A 19,445-nucleotide genomic window follows, 5' to 3' on the forward strand; every position below is an offset into this window, starting at 1 on the left:
CACCGTTCTGTTCCTTGTTGCTGGAGAACTGGAATTTACTACTCAGGTTGGACTCAGCCTGAGTCCCGTGAATCTGGCCGGCCAGGGCAGATGTCAGCAGGAGAAGCCCGAAGAGGAGCATTTGGCTGAGTAGGGCGAGAGCTCACTCACGGCGGGCACTTGGGAAGCGGCGACTCCCGAGTCTTTCACCACCGCCAGGGGAAGGCTGCACTGGGGTGGAAGCGCCGAGCCTGCTCTGGCAGCAGAGAATCGCAGGGTAGTTTCCACATAATCCCATCCAAAACTTTTTCCTAGAGCCCTCTTCTGTGTCTCCAGTTTTTGAAAAGGATCAAAGCAAAACCTGGACCTGAACCAGTTTCCCAAGGTTTAAACAAATCCTGAGCTGTGCCGAAGTGGTGGGGGTGGGGGTGAAGGCGAGGGAGGAAAGAGGGGGTGGGGACGCGGGGGAGCCGGGGGAGCGGCGAGAAGTCACCAGCAAGTTGCTGGGAGCACCTGTCAGTTGGGGGGCCTGGACAGAGGCGAAAACTCAAGGGTCGCGCCAAGTCAGTCTGAAAGCCAGTTCCGCGGCGAGCAGTTTCTGATCAATAACAAAGCTGCCAATAGATGTGGCTCTCCGGGCGCCCCTCTCCCCGCCCCACCCCCACCCCCACCCCCGAAGGGGGAGGGGGAGGAAACCAGACGAGGGCGCCGCGCGGGTCCCCCGGGCCGCGGCGCCGGAGCGGGGCCGGGGGCTGCGGGCCCAGGCGGCCCGGCGCGGGTGGAGGGGGCCGCGGGACTCCGACTCGCAGCTCCGCGCGCACTGTGCGCGCGTCCCGAACGCGGCAGCACGGATCCCGGCACCTGGCTTGAGTTTTCCGCGACCAAAGTTCACCTTGTGCGGGCGAGTCCCCGGCTCCTCCAAGCCGAGGAAAGTTGGGCAGCGCCGGGTCACCGCGGGGCTCGGGTCAGGCCCCGTCCCCTCCCCCACGCCTGGGGCTCGGCGCTAACCTCGGGGCTCCGCGCGGCGTCTCGGAGAGCGCGGGGCGGAGAGGGAAGGCCGGGCGGCCGGGAGGATCTGGCTTGTCCCCTCCCCTTCGCTACCTTCCCCCAGCGGCGGCAGTTGGGAGGTGGGGGCCGTGGGCCGAGCTCTGGCGGAGCGGGGGAGGCCGATCCTTGGTCCGGCGGGAGGGCGGCGGGGGTCGGCACCTCCGGGAGGGGCAGCCTGGGCCGTGGCCGCTCGCGCCGCCCTGGCCGCCAGCTGGCTGTCCAACAGGTGCTGGCACAGACCCGGGGTGCTGCGGGGCTCGCCGCAGACCGGACCCACACGGCCCGGCGAGGAATGCCGCCAGGGCGGCCCCCGGTTTCCTTTCCCCAGGGCTCCCCTGGCCCCAAGTAGAAAGCAGGAGAAGGTGGCGAAGGGTGCTGCGAAAGCAGAAAGAAGTGGGAAAGAACCTCGTGGGACCCTCCTCCTCCCGCTCTCAGTAACTGTGGCTCGTCATTTATTTCCGAGGGGATCCCCGCTCCCAAAGGACTATGCCAGGACCCGTGGCCAGACTTTCTGGACTGAAGGAAAAGGGAAATTGAATTCAGATTTCCCTCCAATAAGCAGCTCTCCGAAGCAGGATGCAGAAAACAAAAGGAAAGTCAAACCGCCCAAATAGTTAACATTGAACAAATACAGTCCTGTATTTATTGAATGCCTACTGTGTCCGGCACTGTGCTAAGAGCAGGGGCCAATGTCTGTGCTCTGCGAAAACTTGCCCACTATTTGGTCGGTATTAAATTAACATCAGGCACTACTAGGAATTATGTCTAGGAACTCACAGACGGGCCTGTCGTTTGACATACCTTCATAAGCTCTCCCACAATGCAGCCTCTACCAAAACTAAGCCTCCCAGAACCCCTGGTAATAGAATCCTTTGCCTTTATAGCAAGATGCTTGAGAAAGCACCAAAATCCCATGTGGCGCGTGCCCGGCCCCACTTCGAGGGGTTCGTGCTGAGCCCTAAAGTTCTCAGGAGGTTGTCTAAAACGAAAAAACATGTCAGCGGGGCCTGTGCTGGTTCCATGTGTGCTACATGTGTCTGTGACAGGATCAAGTGTACTTTCCTTATCGAGGAGCAGAAAATCCTTGTGAAAGTGTTGAAGGCACAAGCACAGAGTCAGAAAACGAAATAAAAAAAGTGAAGCCTTGGGGAAATTTTTTTAAAAAAATCAAAATGAAAAAATGATAATATCACACAAGTGCTATGGCAGGCAAATCATAATCATCATCTAACCTTTTGTTAAGTAAATCAATACAAACAATCCAACCATTGGGGCCTTTGGGCTCCAATACAGAACCAAGATAACAACCTTCCTAAAACTAAGGAATGACTTTTGGACAGGGATGTACTACTAGACCAAACCACGAACTGACCCTTCCTCTGCCAAGCTAAAAAATGGCAAGCTCTCTTTCTATACTACTGAGACACCTACTGAAGCCAACCAACCAGACTTCTCTGCTTGGTATATTCTATTCTTCTCCTTCCTGCTTTCTTAAAATTTGTGGGCTGGAGAAGTAACTCCATAATGGAGTATGTGCGTAGCCCGTGGTAGGCTCCAAGTTCTATCCCCATAGTAAAAAGCAAAATGTGAAAGAAAATTAAATTAAATTAAATTAAATAATAAATTCTATTGTCCTTTGAAATCCTTACCACCCACTCCCCTTCATTCACCATTTTTCCCTTTACCATTTTTGTCTTCAGAGTACTGGATATAAAGGCAACTAAGGCCCAGTCTTTGACTTTAAGAAATTTACACTTTAGTGGACACAGCCTTGTTATTTTATTCGCCTTAGCAGCTCTTCCACATCATCCCTAGGAATCCATATTTGCACAATAAATGTGTTCCAAAGGTGTCTTATAAATGTGTAAAGAAGGGGAGTGGTTCCCCATTTTAATATCATAATGGGAAATGTAAAAGACTGGTATTCTGAATCCATTTTAATCTATTTCTAAGTCATTATTCTTCAATGTTTCCAATTTTATGTTTAGTTTTCTAATCAGGACTTCTCTAATTGAGGTTGTTGCATATCCATAGAGTTGAGTTCCCTGACCACCCACGTGGAGTGTATGTGTGTGTCTGCAGTTTTAATCCATTTGCTCTAACAAGAATGTAAGGGTGATGACTACCCTTTATTTTGTATCATTTCATATTGGCTAGAACAGTGCCTGGCACAGGGGGATAATAAATAAACACACTTGACTGACTGACAGGTTTCTTTATTGGAGTCACTTACATTCTCCCTGGAATTTCAGCATGAAGGTTGTATTTGAAAAGTTACAGATGATCTAGAATAATACTCCACCTCTGTGTTTCACCTCATCCATATTCTACAGATTGATTTGACAATTGCCTTATAAATAAAGCCAGCCAGGTGCTCCTGAATGACCCCTAGACAAAATCACACCCACATTGGCTGGTTGCCTTTCAATGTACTTGTGCAGTCGTTGTTTGAACTGCCTTAGCCTTTGGCATTGTCAACTCTCTTTAACACTTCATCCTCTGCCTGTGTTCCTGTTCCATTTCACTTATGAACCTTTCCTAGAAAAGTGAAATCCTTGCATTGAAAGTAAAGTTTATGAAATCCAGAGTCTGCAATTACCAAACAATATATTTTGAACGAATTTGGCTTTGTTTTGGCCTGAGGCATTTTCCTTGAGGAAAGGCATCTGTCCCACCAACCAAGAGAAAATAATTTCAGACATTCTTTGTGGTTTTCATGTTTTCTTAAACCTTAGGAGGGACTGGCCATCCTGCTGCATGCAGGAAAACACCACCTATAAACTTCTACTGAAGAACAAGGCCCCCTGTACTTGTTTGTTAACCAGGATTATTTTGGGGAGAGAGAATAGGTATCTCTACTAAATTTTTTGTAAAGTGGAGTAAGGTGGTTGTTTTTTGTTGTTGTTTTCATTGTCATCAGTGGACACTCTGGGCTGACAGCCCAGATGCCAGTTAGATTTGACTTTTTTTTAATTGGTTCTTTATAATTATGCACAATAGTGGGATTCATTATGCCATATCCAAACATGCCCGTGACATAATTTGATCAACATCATTCCCCAGTACCTTCCTTTTTTCTCCCCACCTCTTTCCCAGATCTGCTTGCATACTGGGGAATGAAATCTACCAAATTATGCTATGTCTATGTTTGAATATACCACAATGAAATATATGTATACATATATGTATTTATTCATTATTATATAATTATTTATAATTAATTGAAGCAATAACAATAATGAGAAGGGAGGTCAGTAGAGTAGAGCAAGTAGAATAAGCTTTTAAATAAACTACTCCTTTAGCTAGTCACTGAAGCCCTCAGAAGTACCAGAACCATGGAACATTTTCCACAGAAAATCAAATAATATAAATTCGCTTGCCCTTTTTCAATACATACACATAAACACACACACACACATACACACAGAAGCACGCCTGAAAAATTATTTTAAGATTTTTTTCACTAATCATTTTTGTTCTTTTTTCATTCGTATTTCTTCCTTTTAATTATACATGATCCCAGGACTTTTGAGTTTTTTAGTGGTAGGTAATTGAGCATGAGTTCTTAACTTTCAGAAAACTCTGTTCCACCTAAATGCCCACTGTGCTTCCAGAATGCGTAACAAGCAACAACTTCATATACACATCAAAAAGGCTGGACCACGGGAAATCATTAATAAGCAAAGAAAATGCCACAGACAAATCATGACTGTGCTTGGGCGGTGGGAGGGAAGCAAATAAATAAGTAAATGAAGTAAGGACTCTGTCTTAAAGCCATTCTCTTCTCTCCCGACTTTCTGCAGCCCTCAGGTCTAGAGAAGCATATGACCTGTTATCTCTGGGTATCTAGCATAGATCAGTACTCTGGTTTTCCAACCTAGAAATCATAAAACATACTTTTTCTTCAGGTATCAGGCACCCCTTACATCTCAGCATAACTGCTAATCTGAGGAAAGGGTATCTGTTGTGGCAGATGAAAGACACGTTTTTAAGGCCCTGCTTTCAAAGGAGCAGATACACTTAATTCTGACTTTTGGCGGGGAGGGGTGGGAGGTGGGGAGTTAAAAGTGTGTGGCCCAAAGTAATTAATGACAAAGACAGGTCTTGAAGTGACTCTCTGGGCCTTTCTCATTGAAGTAAAGCTGCCATTTCCATTTTGAAATTATGGTTGAGTATGCACAGATTTTTTTCAAAGAGTCTCAGAAATATTTGTCTGACTCAGAACTCAGAGAAAGTAAGTAGTCAGAAACTGCAACCCCCAAAAGGCAAGCCCTGGTAACCTTGGAACCAGCACAACAAAAGGTCATTTCACTGAGACATGGGAGATCAGAAACAGCCTGGCTTTACCACCAACAAACAGAACAGCCTTGATCTAGGGATCCTCTCTGCCCCTGAGTTTCTTTTTCCTCACACAGGAAATGTGTGTTGGAGTCTGTCTAGAATCTTACAGCTTTAGAATTCTTTGATTTTGTTAGCTATGATAGGTAATGTTGGCAATAGTTTTTCATTGTGATTCCTTGATAATAAATATTACTCAGCTTCAACTCAGGGATGTCCTCATGACTTTCAAGAAAAGTGATAAATGGGCACTTCTTTCTAAACTTGTCCAACCAAAGTAGTCCTGTTTTACCTGTTATTGTTATGATTTAGGAAGAAGTTCTACTGATAAACATAAAAGAAGTGTGTGTAGGGAGGTTTGTATTTGAAAAATACTGGCTAGGGCAAGTATCGGGAATTTCATTAACTTCAAGGAAACTAAATAAACTACATGTAGCACATTTTAAATTTTAATATTTGATTAGTATGCTAAGAACTTCCAAAGAGGTAAACTGTGGCCCATGTGGAATGCCAAGGTAAAGAGAAAGAGCTAGCGAACATAACAGAGTTATAAATAATAAGGAAATAATATTGTTAGCCAAGAACAAATGGCCAATCTCATACTGTTCTATAGAGTCACACTGGTGGAATGTGAAACAATCTGCAGAGCAAGGAGCATCCCATAAAAATGTGGACGGCAACCCAACACTATGTTTGGCCATGTCTGAGAGTCATTATGATGTCATTTTTCTCTCCCTTGAAATCATTTGTAGGATATGAAGGCTGTTGTCCGCCTTGTGACAAATCATAGTAAAAAGGTCAAGTCATGACCACAGATCTTCTTTTCTCACATAGTGACCCTCTTATTTCAAAGGTCATGGGAGAAGGACCCTTTTACTTTGTGATCATTATTTCAAATGCAACCCTTCCCTTGGCTATTTGCCTTTGTAAAAGAGTCTGGATGGTCTCCATCCACTATTTCATAGTAAACATTTAAAAAGTGCTGTTGCACTATCTGCAGGTATTAAAATGTCACACTGTACCCCATAAATATGTACAATTACTATATGTCAATTAAATTTTTTTCCAAATGAAATGAAAAATTTTGTGGGCTAACAGAAAGGAAAATAGGACTTTAACAACATCAAAAGTGCCCTGGATTGCTTTTGAAGTTTGAGATAGACCAAGAGATTTTTATCCCCTTTTCTATTATGATTATTACATTTTGCTGCCCGTAGCATCTTTATAATAATAAAAACGCCTGTTCTCTTCTTAAAACAGTCTTGGCAACATTTTTATGGCATCACTTTTCTTTCTCAAAATTTATTTTTGTCAGCACAATTTGCATTTATATATCCTGCATCTTTCTATACCACCTTTTCTGCTTTCTCATCAGCAGAATCTTCTTTCAATTGTCCTCTGTGGAATTGGGGGGAAAGGGGCAGAAGGGCATGTTTTTCTCTTGCAGGCTGCTCAAAATGTTTTACAGTTAAAAGCAAAGCAAAGAAAACACAAATGAGAGGAAATTTATTCATGTTCAAATTTATTTTTTGAAGCATCTATTATGTTCCAGAAACTGAAAATAATTAAGGTAATTGTTTTTCATTTAATCTTCCCATTAGTCCATTGAGGAAGGTCTTGGTTTCCCCATTTTACTACAGAGAAACTGAAGCTGGATTAGGAGCATGCATTTTTCTAGAGTGACAGGATTAATGATAGGTAGAGTTAATGTTTGACTGCAGATCCTTCCTGTCTACTCTTCTTTCAGACTGACAACCTTTAGGCCCTGAACTTTGGACAAAAACATCCTTACTTGAGCTTTCTTATATTTCTCTTCTAACTTTTCTTCACAGTAACTGTTTTCCCTTATGTTTAATTTGAAAAGGGCTAGATAGGCAGACTTTCCCACATGTTCAAGAACACTAATATAGCACCAGACAGCTACCTTTCTGGGATAGTCTAAATGAAATGTCTGAGGAAGAATGAATGTGGGCCACTTGAGGCAGAGGTGGTGACTAAGGCCTCGGTCAGCTGACCTTGGGGTTGAGGCCCACCCAAAGTGTGGGCTTGCATGAGTATCCTGTTTATCCAGGCCAGCATTAGTCATGCAGCTAATGTCTTAGCCCAGACCATCTGTAGAGAGTTATAAGACTCTACCTCCTTGTCTTTGAGGACAAAGGGAATAAATTATCATTCCGCCTTTCCTACTCATAATTGCTACTGAATTGAAGCATCATAACTAAGGAGAAGTACATTGTTTTCTAAGTTACTCCTTTGAAGAATCAATTTATGATTAACTGGAGATGTCAGAGTCTAGGCCTCTTTGACTTATGCAACTCCCATAGGTATCCCATAGGTTTCTTTTCTTTTTTTCTTCTTTTCTTCACATAATCTGCAAAGGAACATTTTCTTTTATTCTTCAATTAATTTAACAAAAAAAATTTTTTTTCCAGCTTTTTCTATATGCAAGTACTAAATATACTGTTTGCCCTATAATTCCAATAATTACACATGGCCTTAGGATATATAATCCACCTTCACTAAAATTTATGTGTCATGAGTTTTTTTTAAATCTTAATTTGTTTTATTAGTTCATAATAGTTATACAGAACATTAAGATTTATTTTGACATAATTATAAATGCATGAAATATAATTTATTCAAATTAAGTCCCTAGTGCTTACCCTTACTTTCCTTTCCCCTGTTCTACTCTACTGATCTTTCTATTTATTTACCTTTTTTTTTTTTTTTTTTTTAATTAGTGTGTTTTGGATGTTAAATCCAGGGGTTTCTTAAACTGTATGGTGAGGCAAATTCGCATCTCCATTGATAACTTTACAAAGGTGTTTTAAGATTAGGTGCAGATCTTCAAAGCACAAAGACTGCTACATGAACTGACTTAATGACTTGTTAAGCCCTCAGGCAAGCAAAAGTCTTCAACTGAAATTCTAATTCCACAGATAAATTCCATTTGTGTCCTAGGGGGAATACCATGTGAAAGGAGCCCAGTGGTGCCATTTTCATACCACTGCAAGTGGAAAAATTATCTCATATTTTGTTTCATAAATGGCTCTTAAAACACACATAAAACTAAATAAAAAACATTATAATCAGCTTCTTATTATTGCTACTATTATTCATATTTATTGAGGCAAATGATTTTATTATGGCTCTATTAAAAAATGGTATTTTAAGAATTCAAAGCACTTTGTAATATCATTTTCTTTCTGACTAGCTGGACTTTGGCTTGAAGATTATTATTACTACATACAACCACACTCAGCATTCTCAACTCTGTTAATGGAAAAAATTCCTCAGAACCTGTTTAGACTAGTATAAGAAATATCTATTGCCTGGTTTAGGGGCTATAGGAGCCCCCCTCTTTAATTTTATATCTTGGAGAGTGAGCAAAAAATGCTGTTTTAAAAAAATTATAAACTGCAGTATATAAATTTATGAAGTACAGAGCAATGTTACAATTTTGAATACAATGTGGAATGATTAAATCAAGCTAGTTAACATGTCTGTCACCTCAAATACTTAATGTTTTTCATGGTAAAAAAAAAAAATTGAAGTTCATTCTCAGCAAATTTGAAGTATGTAATTCTGCTATTAACTACTTTCACCATTTTGTGCAACAGAAATGTGTGTGTGTATATATATATATATATATATATATATATAATGATTTAGATGTGGTGTCCCCAAAATGTCTTGATGTCATGTGTAAGACAATGCAAGAAGGTTCAGAGGAGAAATGATTGGGTTGTAAGAGTCTTAACCCAATCAGCGAAATACTCCTCTGATAGGGATTAACTGAGGGTTAACTGAAGTGGTAGGGTGTGGCTGGAGGAGGTGGGAATTGGGGTGCGACTTGGGACTATATATTTGTATCTGGCCCCCGGAGTCTCTCGGGGCTTTCCGATCACCGTGTAAAGTGCTTCTCTCTGCCACACTGTTCCACCATGATGTTCTACCTCACCTTAAGTCCCAAGTAATGGAGCTGGCCTTCTCTGGACTAAGACTTACTAAGACTTATGAAATTATGAGCCCTCAAATAAACTTTTCCTCCTTTAAAATTGTTCTGGTCAGATCCTTTAGTCACAGCAATGAAAAAGCTGACTTAAACTACACACACACACACACACACACACACACACACACACACTCCTCCTTTCCGAGAATTTATGCCCTTTGACCATGGTCTCCTCATTCCTCTGTAAACCACTCTTCTCTCTGATTCTGTGAGTTAAAATGTTTTAGATCCCATATATAAGTGAGAACATGTGGTATTCATCTTTCTATGCCTGGTTTATTTCACTTAGCATGATGTTCTCTAATTTCTTACATATTGTCACAAATCACAGAATTTCTGGTGATCTTTTTTTAAGGCTAAATACTATTCTAGTATGTACACATATCACATTTTCTTCATCCATTCATCTATTGATGGATTCTTAGGTTGATTTCGTAACTGGACAATTGATGTGTGAACATGGGGGTACAGACATCTCTTGAACAAATTGACTCCAATATTTTGTATAAATTCTCACAGTGGGATTGATGAATCAAATGGTATTCTGTTTTTAGCTTTTTAAGGAAAAAAAACTTCCATAATGGCTGTACTAATTTACATTTCTATCAAGAGTATAGAAGTGTCCCCTTTACCTCCTTGCCAATGCCTATTATCTTTGTCCTTTTAATAAAGGCCATTTTGAAGGTATAAGATGATACCTCCTTATGGTTTCACTTTGCATTTCCTGAATGAAACTTAGCCACAGAGAGGTTTTGTAACTTGTCCAAGGTCACAGAGTTTGTAAGTATTGAAACCTACTTGATTATGACCGATGATCCTGTTAATGTGTTATTGAATTCAATTTGCTACTATTGAAACCAGAATTTGAATTAAAGCAAGTGACTCCAGAGCTGGCACAGTTAGCCATTGTTTTATTGCCCCATATCATCTAACACAGTGATAAGGACATAGGGCTTCAAAAAATGTATTTCAAACTTATTAAGTATTTATTTATGTTAAGTATTTGGTGTTTATTTTGTAACCCCACACTATCCTAATCAGAAATATGTAACTTTAAATTCTGTTGCCACCAATGAAACATAAATCATCCTGATCTTGTCTGATATCAAAGGGATGGTTCCACAAGCATACAGGAAACAGGCATTTGGTCAATGAAAACGTCACAATAACTTGATTGAATACTCTTGAGTGGGTCTAGAATGAGAAATGAATCTTCTGAAACCATATGAAGGAAAAAGGATCTGGTGTTCTTTTCTTAGTAATAAAACTTTGCCATAAAATCACCATTAAAGTGTTGCCAGTTCTGACAACTTAAGATGAAGGGAATACATGAGGTCTATTCAAATATACTTCTGAAGGACAGTAATAGGAAAAAGCTGAGTACGTGCAATGACTTTCTATTTTCTAGTGAAGGTGAGAATTTTAAGTCAGAGACAACAGTTTCTAACTGTTAGACACTAACTTTGAGATGATCCTGGACTTTATACAGATGACTATCTATTGGGAGCATTAATTCAAGCTGTTGGGTCCAAGAAGTTACAATGCAAATAAAAATATATTTATTTAACCAGTTCTTCCTTGTTTTGCATATCCAATTAATCTTCATTTGCTTTTCTTTCCACCTCAAATATAATTCCTGTCTTCTCATGTTATCTGCTCCCTGCCCAAAGTCCTCCCAATTGCTCTCTGCAGTTGTCTGTTCTTATATTCCTCTAGCCTGTCCTCAGATTGCCTCCTTTATCTAGTTAGATCAAGATCCCCTCCTCTAAAGTTTTCAGGTTCTTTTTGTCTACAGGATCAATCCTGCACTGCCCTAGCAAGGATCTGCTCTTCCTTCTATGTCCAAGGTTCATACTCTTTGTATCTTGTCATTTCCTGACATAATATAATGTATATACTCATACTTAGTGATTTTTGCTTCTTGTTTTAGGCTTCTTCCACAATTTTATGCAATCAAACATGGAAATTATTCTCTTCTATTTTACTTTTCTTTTCATCTTCTTGTCCCCAGCACTGAACATATTGTACTCATCAGTAATAATAACTAATTTTCCTCTGTGCCAGGCATTGTTGTAAGGAATTCTTGTATGTTCAGTCCTTTATCCACACAACAAACATATCAAAGAGCTATTATAAAATCATAATTGATGGTACAGAAGAGGAAAGTAAGTTACTGAACAGTTAAAAAGGAAGCCCAAGACCATGCAGTTGATAAGTGGCAGAACTGGGATTTGAATTTGAGTAGGCTAATTCTAAAGTCCATGGACTTGACAATTCCATCACTAGACTTCATTTACTAAAGGATATTCAACCACTATTTGTAGGCAGTGTGAACTGCCAATTAAGGTCCAACTACTGAAATCATGATAATGAACACAGTGGCCAAATGAGGAAACGTGTTCCAGTTATCTAATATTTCCCACATCACTGTGCACGGATAATAACAGAATCTACTTTAGAAATCTGTGGAAATCAAATAAGACAAAGCATATAAAGCTTTTGGTACAATGCTCTGCATATTTTAAACATGCAGAATCTGTAATCAACTGTGTAATTGTATTTTCTTAACTCTTCCCATTATCTCAGATGTGGAAAAATCATTAAAAATTTAATATAGTATATAAAATATATAATATAATTAAGGACATAATTATGATATAAAATATAATAATAACTATTACTTTAATAACATATATATATATAAGCTCTAGATTAGGTTTTCCAACCTATTATAATGCCCTGGTGTCAATTTCATTAGAATAGTTGCAGAATTGGAAAGCTAAACTTAATGAGTAAATTATGAGATGAACTTTTTTAAAATCTTAATATTTCTGAAATTGAATGGAAGATAACTCAAGTAGTTGCTGAGAAATTCAGCAACGATTTTTCATTTCTCCTCCTCAAAAAGCTGTTAAAAATTCAACAGCTGATTTTATGATCAATAGTTTCTTTAAATCAAAATAATGCTAAATAATTTTTTTTCACTAAAGAAAACTTTTTCTGTGTTCTCTCTCTTTTTTTCACCATTATTAACTACAATACCTGGGTGAGCGTCTCTCTTATTCCAAAAAACTTTGTAGGATAAATTTTAACCTTTCTATACTATATTAACAGTTGTATTTGTGGTTTTATTGATATATCCTCCTGCTGATTATAAACTTCTAAAATTGATTATGAACTTCTCATGCAGAAAGTTTGCTTTTCATTCATTCATTTATTGTTATCTGTTAATCATTCCTGCTTTGAATCCTCACTCCTGTACCTAACACTGTGTGGTATTCCACATATAATACATACTTTAATATATGTTTAATGAGATTAACAAAAATATTAAGTTGTCAAATACAGATACACTAGTGCTAATTTTTCATGGAAGAAACAGGATGATCAGCTACTTCTGATAGAATTAGGATGACTAGAACCATGTGGAGTTCATTTTCTTGGTTGGCTGTCAGTCAAAGTCCAGAACCTAGTAGAAGGAAGCACTAAATTATAGAAAACAGCAGTAAGCTGTAGTGAATTCACATCTAAAACTTAAGTGAAAATTATGCACATAATTTTATTATTTGGTGAGCCAGAAAGAAGACAAGATAGACACTCTTCGAAATGGAAGCAAAGACCTATGAGTCTTTTTACAAATACTGTGCTAACATTCATTCAGATACCAGAAGGTTGTTTATAAGGCCTAAAAAATAGCCTAAACTCATAGCATCTGGTTTAAACAGAGTTAATTTTTTTGATAGAGACTTCTTACATAACAGATGGTTCATAAGTGTCTATTTAATAACCAAGCTCTTTAATCCAAGATGCCATTATTTTTTAAAATAACATCTAAGAAAATGTCTTCTTCACGTGATGATAGTAAGACGTTAAATGCAATTGTTTTTATTTTGAAATTTGTATGTTACAGTTTAAACGTATATTTGTATGTGAATGTACAGTTATTAAGTAATAACTACTGACTATGACTGCCCAAATAAAAAAATTGTAAGAGCCACCAAACTAAAACAGGATTTGAAGTATTGTGGCTTAATGAATATCCATACCTAAAGTACACATATTAAATAATGATCCACTTTACATTTCATGTTCTTTGGGAAATTTACTTAAAATCTTAGACATTAGCTCTGAATTAATACCTTAAAAATGAAACAAACATGAATTTTCCCCCTGTCTAGCACCAATTAATCACTTTTTTTGCCTTCTATTTACTTTTTTAAATTTATTTTTATTGTAAACAAATGGGATACATCTTGTTTGTTTGTACATGAAGTAGAGGCATACCATTTGTGTAATCATACATTTACATAGGGCAATGTTGTCTGATTCATTCTGTTATTTTTTCCTTCTCCCCCACCCCTCCCACTCCTCTTTTCCCTCTATACAGTCCCTCCTTCCTCCATTCTTGCCCCCTTCCCACCCCCATTAAGTGTCATCATTTGCTTATCAGCAAGATCATTTGTCCTTTGGTTTTTGAGATTGGCTTATCTCACTTAGCATGATATTCTCCAATTTCATCCGTTTGCCTGCAAATGCCATAATTTTATTATTCTTTATGGCTGAGTAATATTCATATATATATGAATATATATGTGATATATATATATATATATATATATATATCACAGTTTCTCTATCCATTCATCAATTGAAGGACATCTAGGTTGGTTCCACAATCTGGCTATTATGAATTGAACAGCTATGAACATTGGTGTGGCTGTATCTCTGTAGTATGCTGATTTTAAGTCCTTTGGGTATAGGCCAAGGAGTGGGATAGCTGGGTCAAATGGTGGTTCCATTCCAAGTTTTCTAAGGAATCTCCACACTGCTTTCCAGAGTGGCTGCACTAATTTGCAACCTCACCAGCAATGTATGAGTGTACCTTTTCCCCACATCCTCACCAACACCTATTGTTGCTTATGTTCTTGATAATCGCCATTCTAATTGGGGTGAGATGGAATCTTAGGGTAGTTTTGATTTGCATTTCTCTTATTACTAGAGATGTTGAACATTGTTTCATATATCTGTTGATTGCTTGTACATCTTCTGTGAAGTGTCTGCTCATTTCCTTAGCCCATTTGTTGATTGGATTATTTGTATTCTTGGTGTAGAGTTTTTTGAGTTCTTTATAGATTCTGGAAATTAGTGCTCTATCTGAAATATGAGTGGCAAAGATTTTCTCACACTCTGTAGGCTTTCTCTTCACGTTGCTGATAGTTTCCTTTGCTGAGAGAAAGCTTTTTAGTTTGAATCTATCCCAGTTATTGATTCTTGCTTTTATTTCTTGTGCTATGGGAGTCCTGTTAAGGAAGTCTGATCCTAAGCCGACATGTTGAAGATTTGGACCTATTTTTTCTTCTATAAGATACAGTGTCTCTGGTCTGATTCCAAGGTCCTTGATCCATTTTGAGTTGAGTTTTTTGTAGGGTGAGAGATACGGGTTTAGTTTCATTCTGCTGCATATGGATTTCCGATTAAAACTGCATATATGCTAAGACTTTATTCTAAGAAATAATTAATATCACAGTGATAACATAACTGCCTTAATGAGCTCATATAAAATAAAATTACTTGAATGATTCTTCAAAGTCATAAATATTCATTCCACTTAGTATCATGTAAAAATACTATTTCTGGTGATATTTTCCTAATTGATGAGTAAATTTTACCTGATAGACTTTATGTGCAGAAGTGGTTCATTTGTAGCTAACATGGTAGGGAGTTTTCAACCACAATTCCTTTAAATGTCCATCATGCATTGATTGGGCAGAAAGAGTCATAGAAGAGAGTTACCACATATTTTCGAAAGAGTTTTTATTTATAATTTTACTTTCAAAGTTTTAAAAATGCTTTAAAATATACCAATTTAAAGTATATAGGACATTAATTTATTTCAGTAAACAAAAAGAAAAAGAAGGGAACTTTTCTGATTCCCCAGTTTCCATAACTGTAAAATGAAATTTGCCTGCTTAATTTTGAGGCTGCCTATTTCCAATATTTTCTGATTCAATATCAAATTATTTTTTTGTTCTCTTTCTCTTTCTCTCTAGATAGAAAGAAAAGTAGATATTTAATGATAGAAAAAGATGTAGAGATAGATATAGATAGGTGTAGAGAGACATAGATATCAACATATTCTCATATTCTGTCCTGTGGAGAGATAATTGTTAAAGAGTATCCTTAAGATCCAGGCCTTAAAGACATTTCTGGCTGAATATACACATCTCTAAAAAATTAACACTAGTTTATAAGAAAGAAACAAACAAAAACTTATTTAGGAAGGAGAAAAATAACGAGAAATCTAAGAGAAAAGGATGGAAGGAATTTCTCCCTTGAGAGGAAGATAAAGATCTTCTAGACAAAAAAAAAAAAAAATTCATTTTTAGGGGCTGGTGTTGTGGCTCAGTGGAAGGGCGCTTGCCTAGCATTTGTGAGGCACTGCATAAAAATAAGTAAAATAAATATATTGTGTCCATCTACCACTAAAACAAAATCAATTTTCAAAGAAAAAAGTATTAGTTCAATTATCCTTTAAGTTCTTAAGAATTTAGGACTTTCATGTTTGTTACTCATCATTATCATTTTTTATAAATAAAAAAAATTATTACAAATATGAGTGGCCAGTGTCTGTTTTGGCCTGTGCTGGTGGTTCTGTAGAAACACCACTATGTGCTTTGAAATCCACAGAGCAGTGTAAAAGGATGTTGATTGATGGTGTTGGCTATTCTTCTATACATATGCAAATCGTGTTTGCATTAATATTAATATTTTCTAACTATAAAAGGAAATATTTCCTTTATCATTATATAATAATATGACAATGAATGTTAATATTCTCTAGATTTAAATATAAATTAAGAGCACTAAAGTTATTAAAACTTATGATGTGCTGCTATGAATTTGTTCTTTACCTTTTTCTGGGTCTAATATTGTGCGGTTATTCACATTGATAACACCAGGAGGCACATAGAGGAGACTCCACATCTGTTACTATGGTGACCAGTAGGCATATTTTAAAAGGACTATCATGTATGCATAAATTTAAAATATCACTGTCCAACTATTTTAGAATTGTTGAGAAGTAGACATTACATTTAAAAATTATTTGAAGTTACAAGCTCTCTGTTTTTCTTCTCAAGGAAAACATAGCTAATTTCAACAATACAGACAAGTAAACTGGGTATTTAAGAATAGTAAACCACAACTTTTTATTCCTAAAAAGGCTAAATCATTATTAAGTATATGGGCTCTGGAGAGAGCAGATCTGGCTCAAATTATTGCTTCTGCCACTTATTTGACTTTTACTGTCATCTGTAACAAAAGCAGTCATAAAAAGGAACTAAAATAAATAATGCATATAATGGATTCGAGTGCACTAACCAAAATCTTTTTAGAATGAGGGAACAGAAGTAAATTTAATAAGCTAATTTATTTACTTGAAGTGTCATTATAAACCTCTTTAAAATATGTTTCTTTTCAGATTGTGCTTCATAATATTGTCTTGATACAGATTTACTGAGGCTGTACTCTGATATTTAGACCTTGGGTAGAGAAGAATGATTGAGAAAAGAGGAATGAGAAAAGCCAACCTCAGGAGGTATAATAAAAAAAAAAAGAAAGAAAGAAAGAAAAAGAGGGACTGGGGACATAACTCAGTTGGTAGAGTGCTTGCTTTAATCCCCAGCACCACAAAAGAAAAAACAAAGCGAGTACTGTCATAATTTTTTTAAAAAAGGGAAAGTGAAGCTGAGAAAACAGTATATTCTCAGTGGCCAGAGGTATGGAACACGGCTAATGGAGAGAGTCTAGTGAAAACAGACAAAAAAAAAAAAAAAATGCTGTGGGTTTAGAAATGTGGAAATTATGGGGGATCTTGGCAAAAGCAGTTCTAGTGATAATGTCATTACAGAATCTCGAATGAGTTGAGTGAATTGGCAAGTATTTAAAATGAACATCATTGAATTATCATGTATATACAATTAAATACAGTCATTTTAAGTTATGATACAGAGCATTTCTATCACTCCTAAAAGCTTCTTTGTGTCATTTCATAGTCTTCTCTTTACCCAATCCTGGGCAAACGTGGACTTATTTTCAGTCACTGCAGATTTGGCTTGTTCAAATTCTACCTAAGTAGAATCACATCTGTTTTGTTTATGGCTTCGGTTAGTCTGTGCTTTGGGTCTAAGATTGATCATATCACTGTATGTAGGAATTTATTACTTTTATTGATGAGAGTTAGTCCCTTTAACAGTTGTGTTATGATATGCCTACTCACTCACCTAGAGATGGACATTTTTGGTAGTTTCTAGAGATTACTTTTATCATTAAAAATAATGCTCCTATGATCATTCATGTAGAACTCTTTGTGAAAATATAGGAATTCATTTCTAATGGATCAATATCTTTGAGCAGAATTGTTAGGTTACCTGGTAGGTGTATAGTTAATATTTTAAAAAGTTGTCCATTTTTTAAAGTGCTTATGCCATTTTATAATTATGTTAAGCAGTTTTTGAGAGTTCCAGTTGCTCTATTATTCACATTGTCAGTATTTTAATTTTAGACATTCTAATGAATGTGTACTTATTATAATTTTCATTTGCCATTTCCCAGAAACTAAAGTGTTTGTAATCTTTTCATGTTCTTATTGGCTATTTAAAACTCTTTTATGGAGCATAGTACTCCATATGAGTACTATGAAGTATCTATTCAAGTATTATAAAGTATTAGGGCAGGCTGTAGTACAGTCTGACTGACATCATTATAATAGGAAATTTGGACACATTGAGAAACACAAGAAACAAGCACAGACAGAATCTTGACCATGAAAAGACACAGTAAGCAGGATGCTATCTGCAAGCCCGGGAGAGAGACCTCAAAAGAAACCAAACCTGCTGACACCTTAATCTTCTACCTCTAATATCCAAACTGTAAGAAAATAGACCTCTATTATTTAAGTCACCCAGTCTGTGGTACTGATAATTTGTTATGGCAGTTCCAGTAAATTAACACAAAGTTTTGCTGCCCTATTGCTTTTGGCTGTCTTCTAATTAAATAATAAGAGTTTCCTATGTACTCTGCTCTTTTGTCAAAAACATTAGCTGTAAATATATTCTCCCATTATGAGGTTAGTCTTTTTTTTTTTTATTTTTATTGTAAACAAATGGGATACATGTTGTTTCTCTGTTTGTACATGGCGTAAAGGCATACCATTTGTGTAATCATAAATTTACATAGAGTAATGTTGTTTGATTCATTCTGTTATTTTTCCCTTCCCCCCCACCCCTCCCACCCCTCTTTACCCTCTATACAGTACTTCCTTCCTCCATACTTGCCCCCCTCCCTAACCCTAACTCTAACCCTAACACTAACCCTTCCCTCCCCCCCATTATGTGTCATCTTCCACTTATTAGTGATATCATTTGTCCTTTGGCTTTTTGAGATTGGCTTATCTCACTTAGCATGATATTCTCCAATTTCATCCATTTGCCTGCAAATGCCATAATTTTATCATTCTTTATGGCTGAGTAATATTCCATTGTATATACATATACCACAGTTTCTTTATCCACTCATCAATTGAAGGGCATCTAGGTTGGTTCCACAGTCTGGCTATTGTGAATTGAGCAGCTATGAACATTGATGTGGCTGTATCTCTGTAGTATGCAGATTTTAAGTCCTTTGGGTATAGGCCAAGGAGTGGGATAGCTGGGTCAAATGGAGGGTCCATTCCAAGTTTTCTAAGGAATCTCCACACTGCTTTCCAGAGTGGCTGCACTAATTTGCAGCCCCACCAGCAGTGTATGAGTGTACCTTTCTCCCCACATCCTCGCCAACACCTGTTGTTGCTCGTATTCTTGATAATCGCCATTCTCATTGGGGTGAGATGGAATCTTAGGGTGGTTTTGATTTGCATTTCTCTTATTACTAGAGATGTTGAACATTTTTCCATATGTTTGTTGATTGCTTGTAGATCTTCTTCTGTGAAGTGTCTATTCATTTCCTTAGCCCATTTGTTGACTGGATTATTTGAATTCTTGGAGTAGAGTTTTTTGAGTTCTCTATA

The 19,445-nt window shown here is 37.6% G+C and overlaps 1 protein-coding gene and 1 pseudogene across 4 annotated transcripts in view; one reads left to right on the top strand and one right to left on the bottom strand.

Annotated features, from left to right (window-relative positions):
• Positions 1-425, bottom strand: part of PDGFC (platelet derived growth factor C) — a 207,514-nt gene extending 207,089 nt beyond the window's left edge. Inside the window, exon 1 of one of the 3 annotated variants that reach the window (XM_079153535.1) lies at positions 4-425. In XM_079153535.1, the coding sequence (XP_079009661.1) occupies positions 4-121 (118 nt within the window). In that variant the 5' untranslated portion in view covers positions 122-425. The remainder of the gene's footprint in view (positions 1-3) is intronic. The other 2 variants (XM_079153534.1, XM_079153536.1) reach the window with 2 other exon arrangements.
• Positions 426-1,675: 1,250 nt separating this feature from the next.
• On the top strand, positions 1,676-2,441 carry LOC306669780 (large ribosomal subunit protein eL34-like; annotated as a pseudogene). The gene is made up of 2 exons: positions 1,676-1,754; positions 1,796-2,441. The product of its transcript is annotated as a large ribosomal subunit protein eL34-like (transcript).
• The last annotated feature ends 17,004 nt before the right edge of the window (positions 2,442-19,445 follow it).

This window comes from Sciurus vulgaris, assembly GCF_902686455.1.
Source record: "Sciurus vulgaris genome assembly, chromosome: 9".
Taxonomy (NCBI): Eukaryota; Metazoa; Chordata; class Mammalia; order Rodentia; family Sciuridae; genus Sciurus; species Sciurus vulgaris.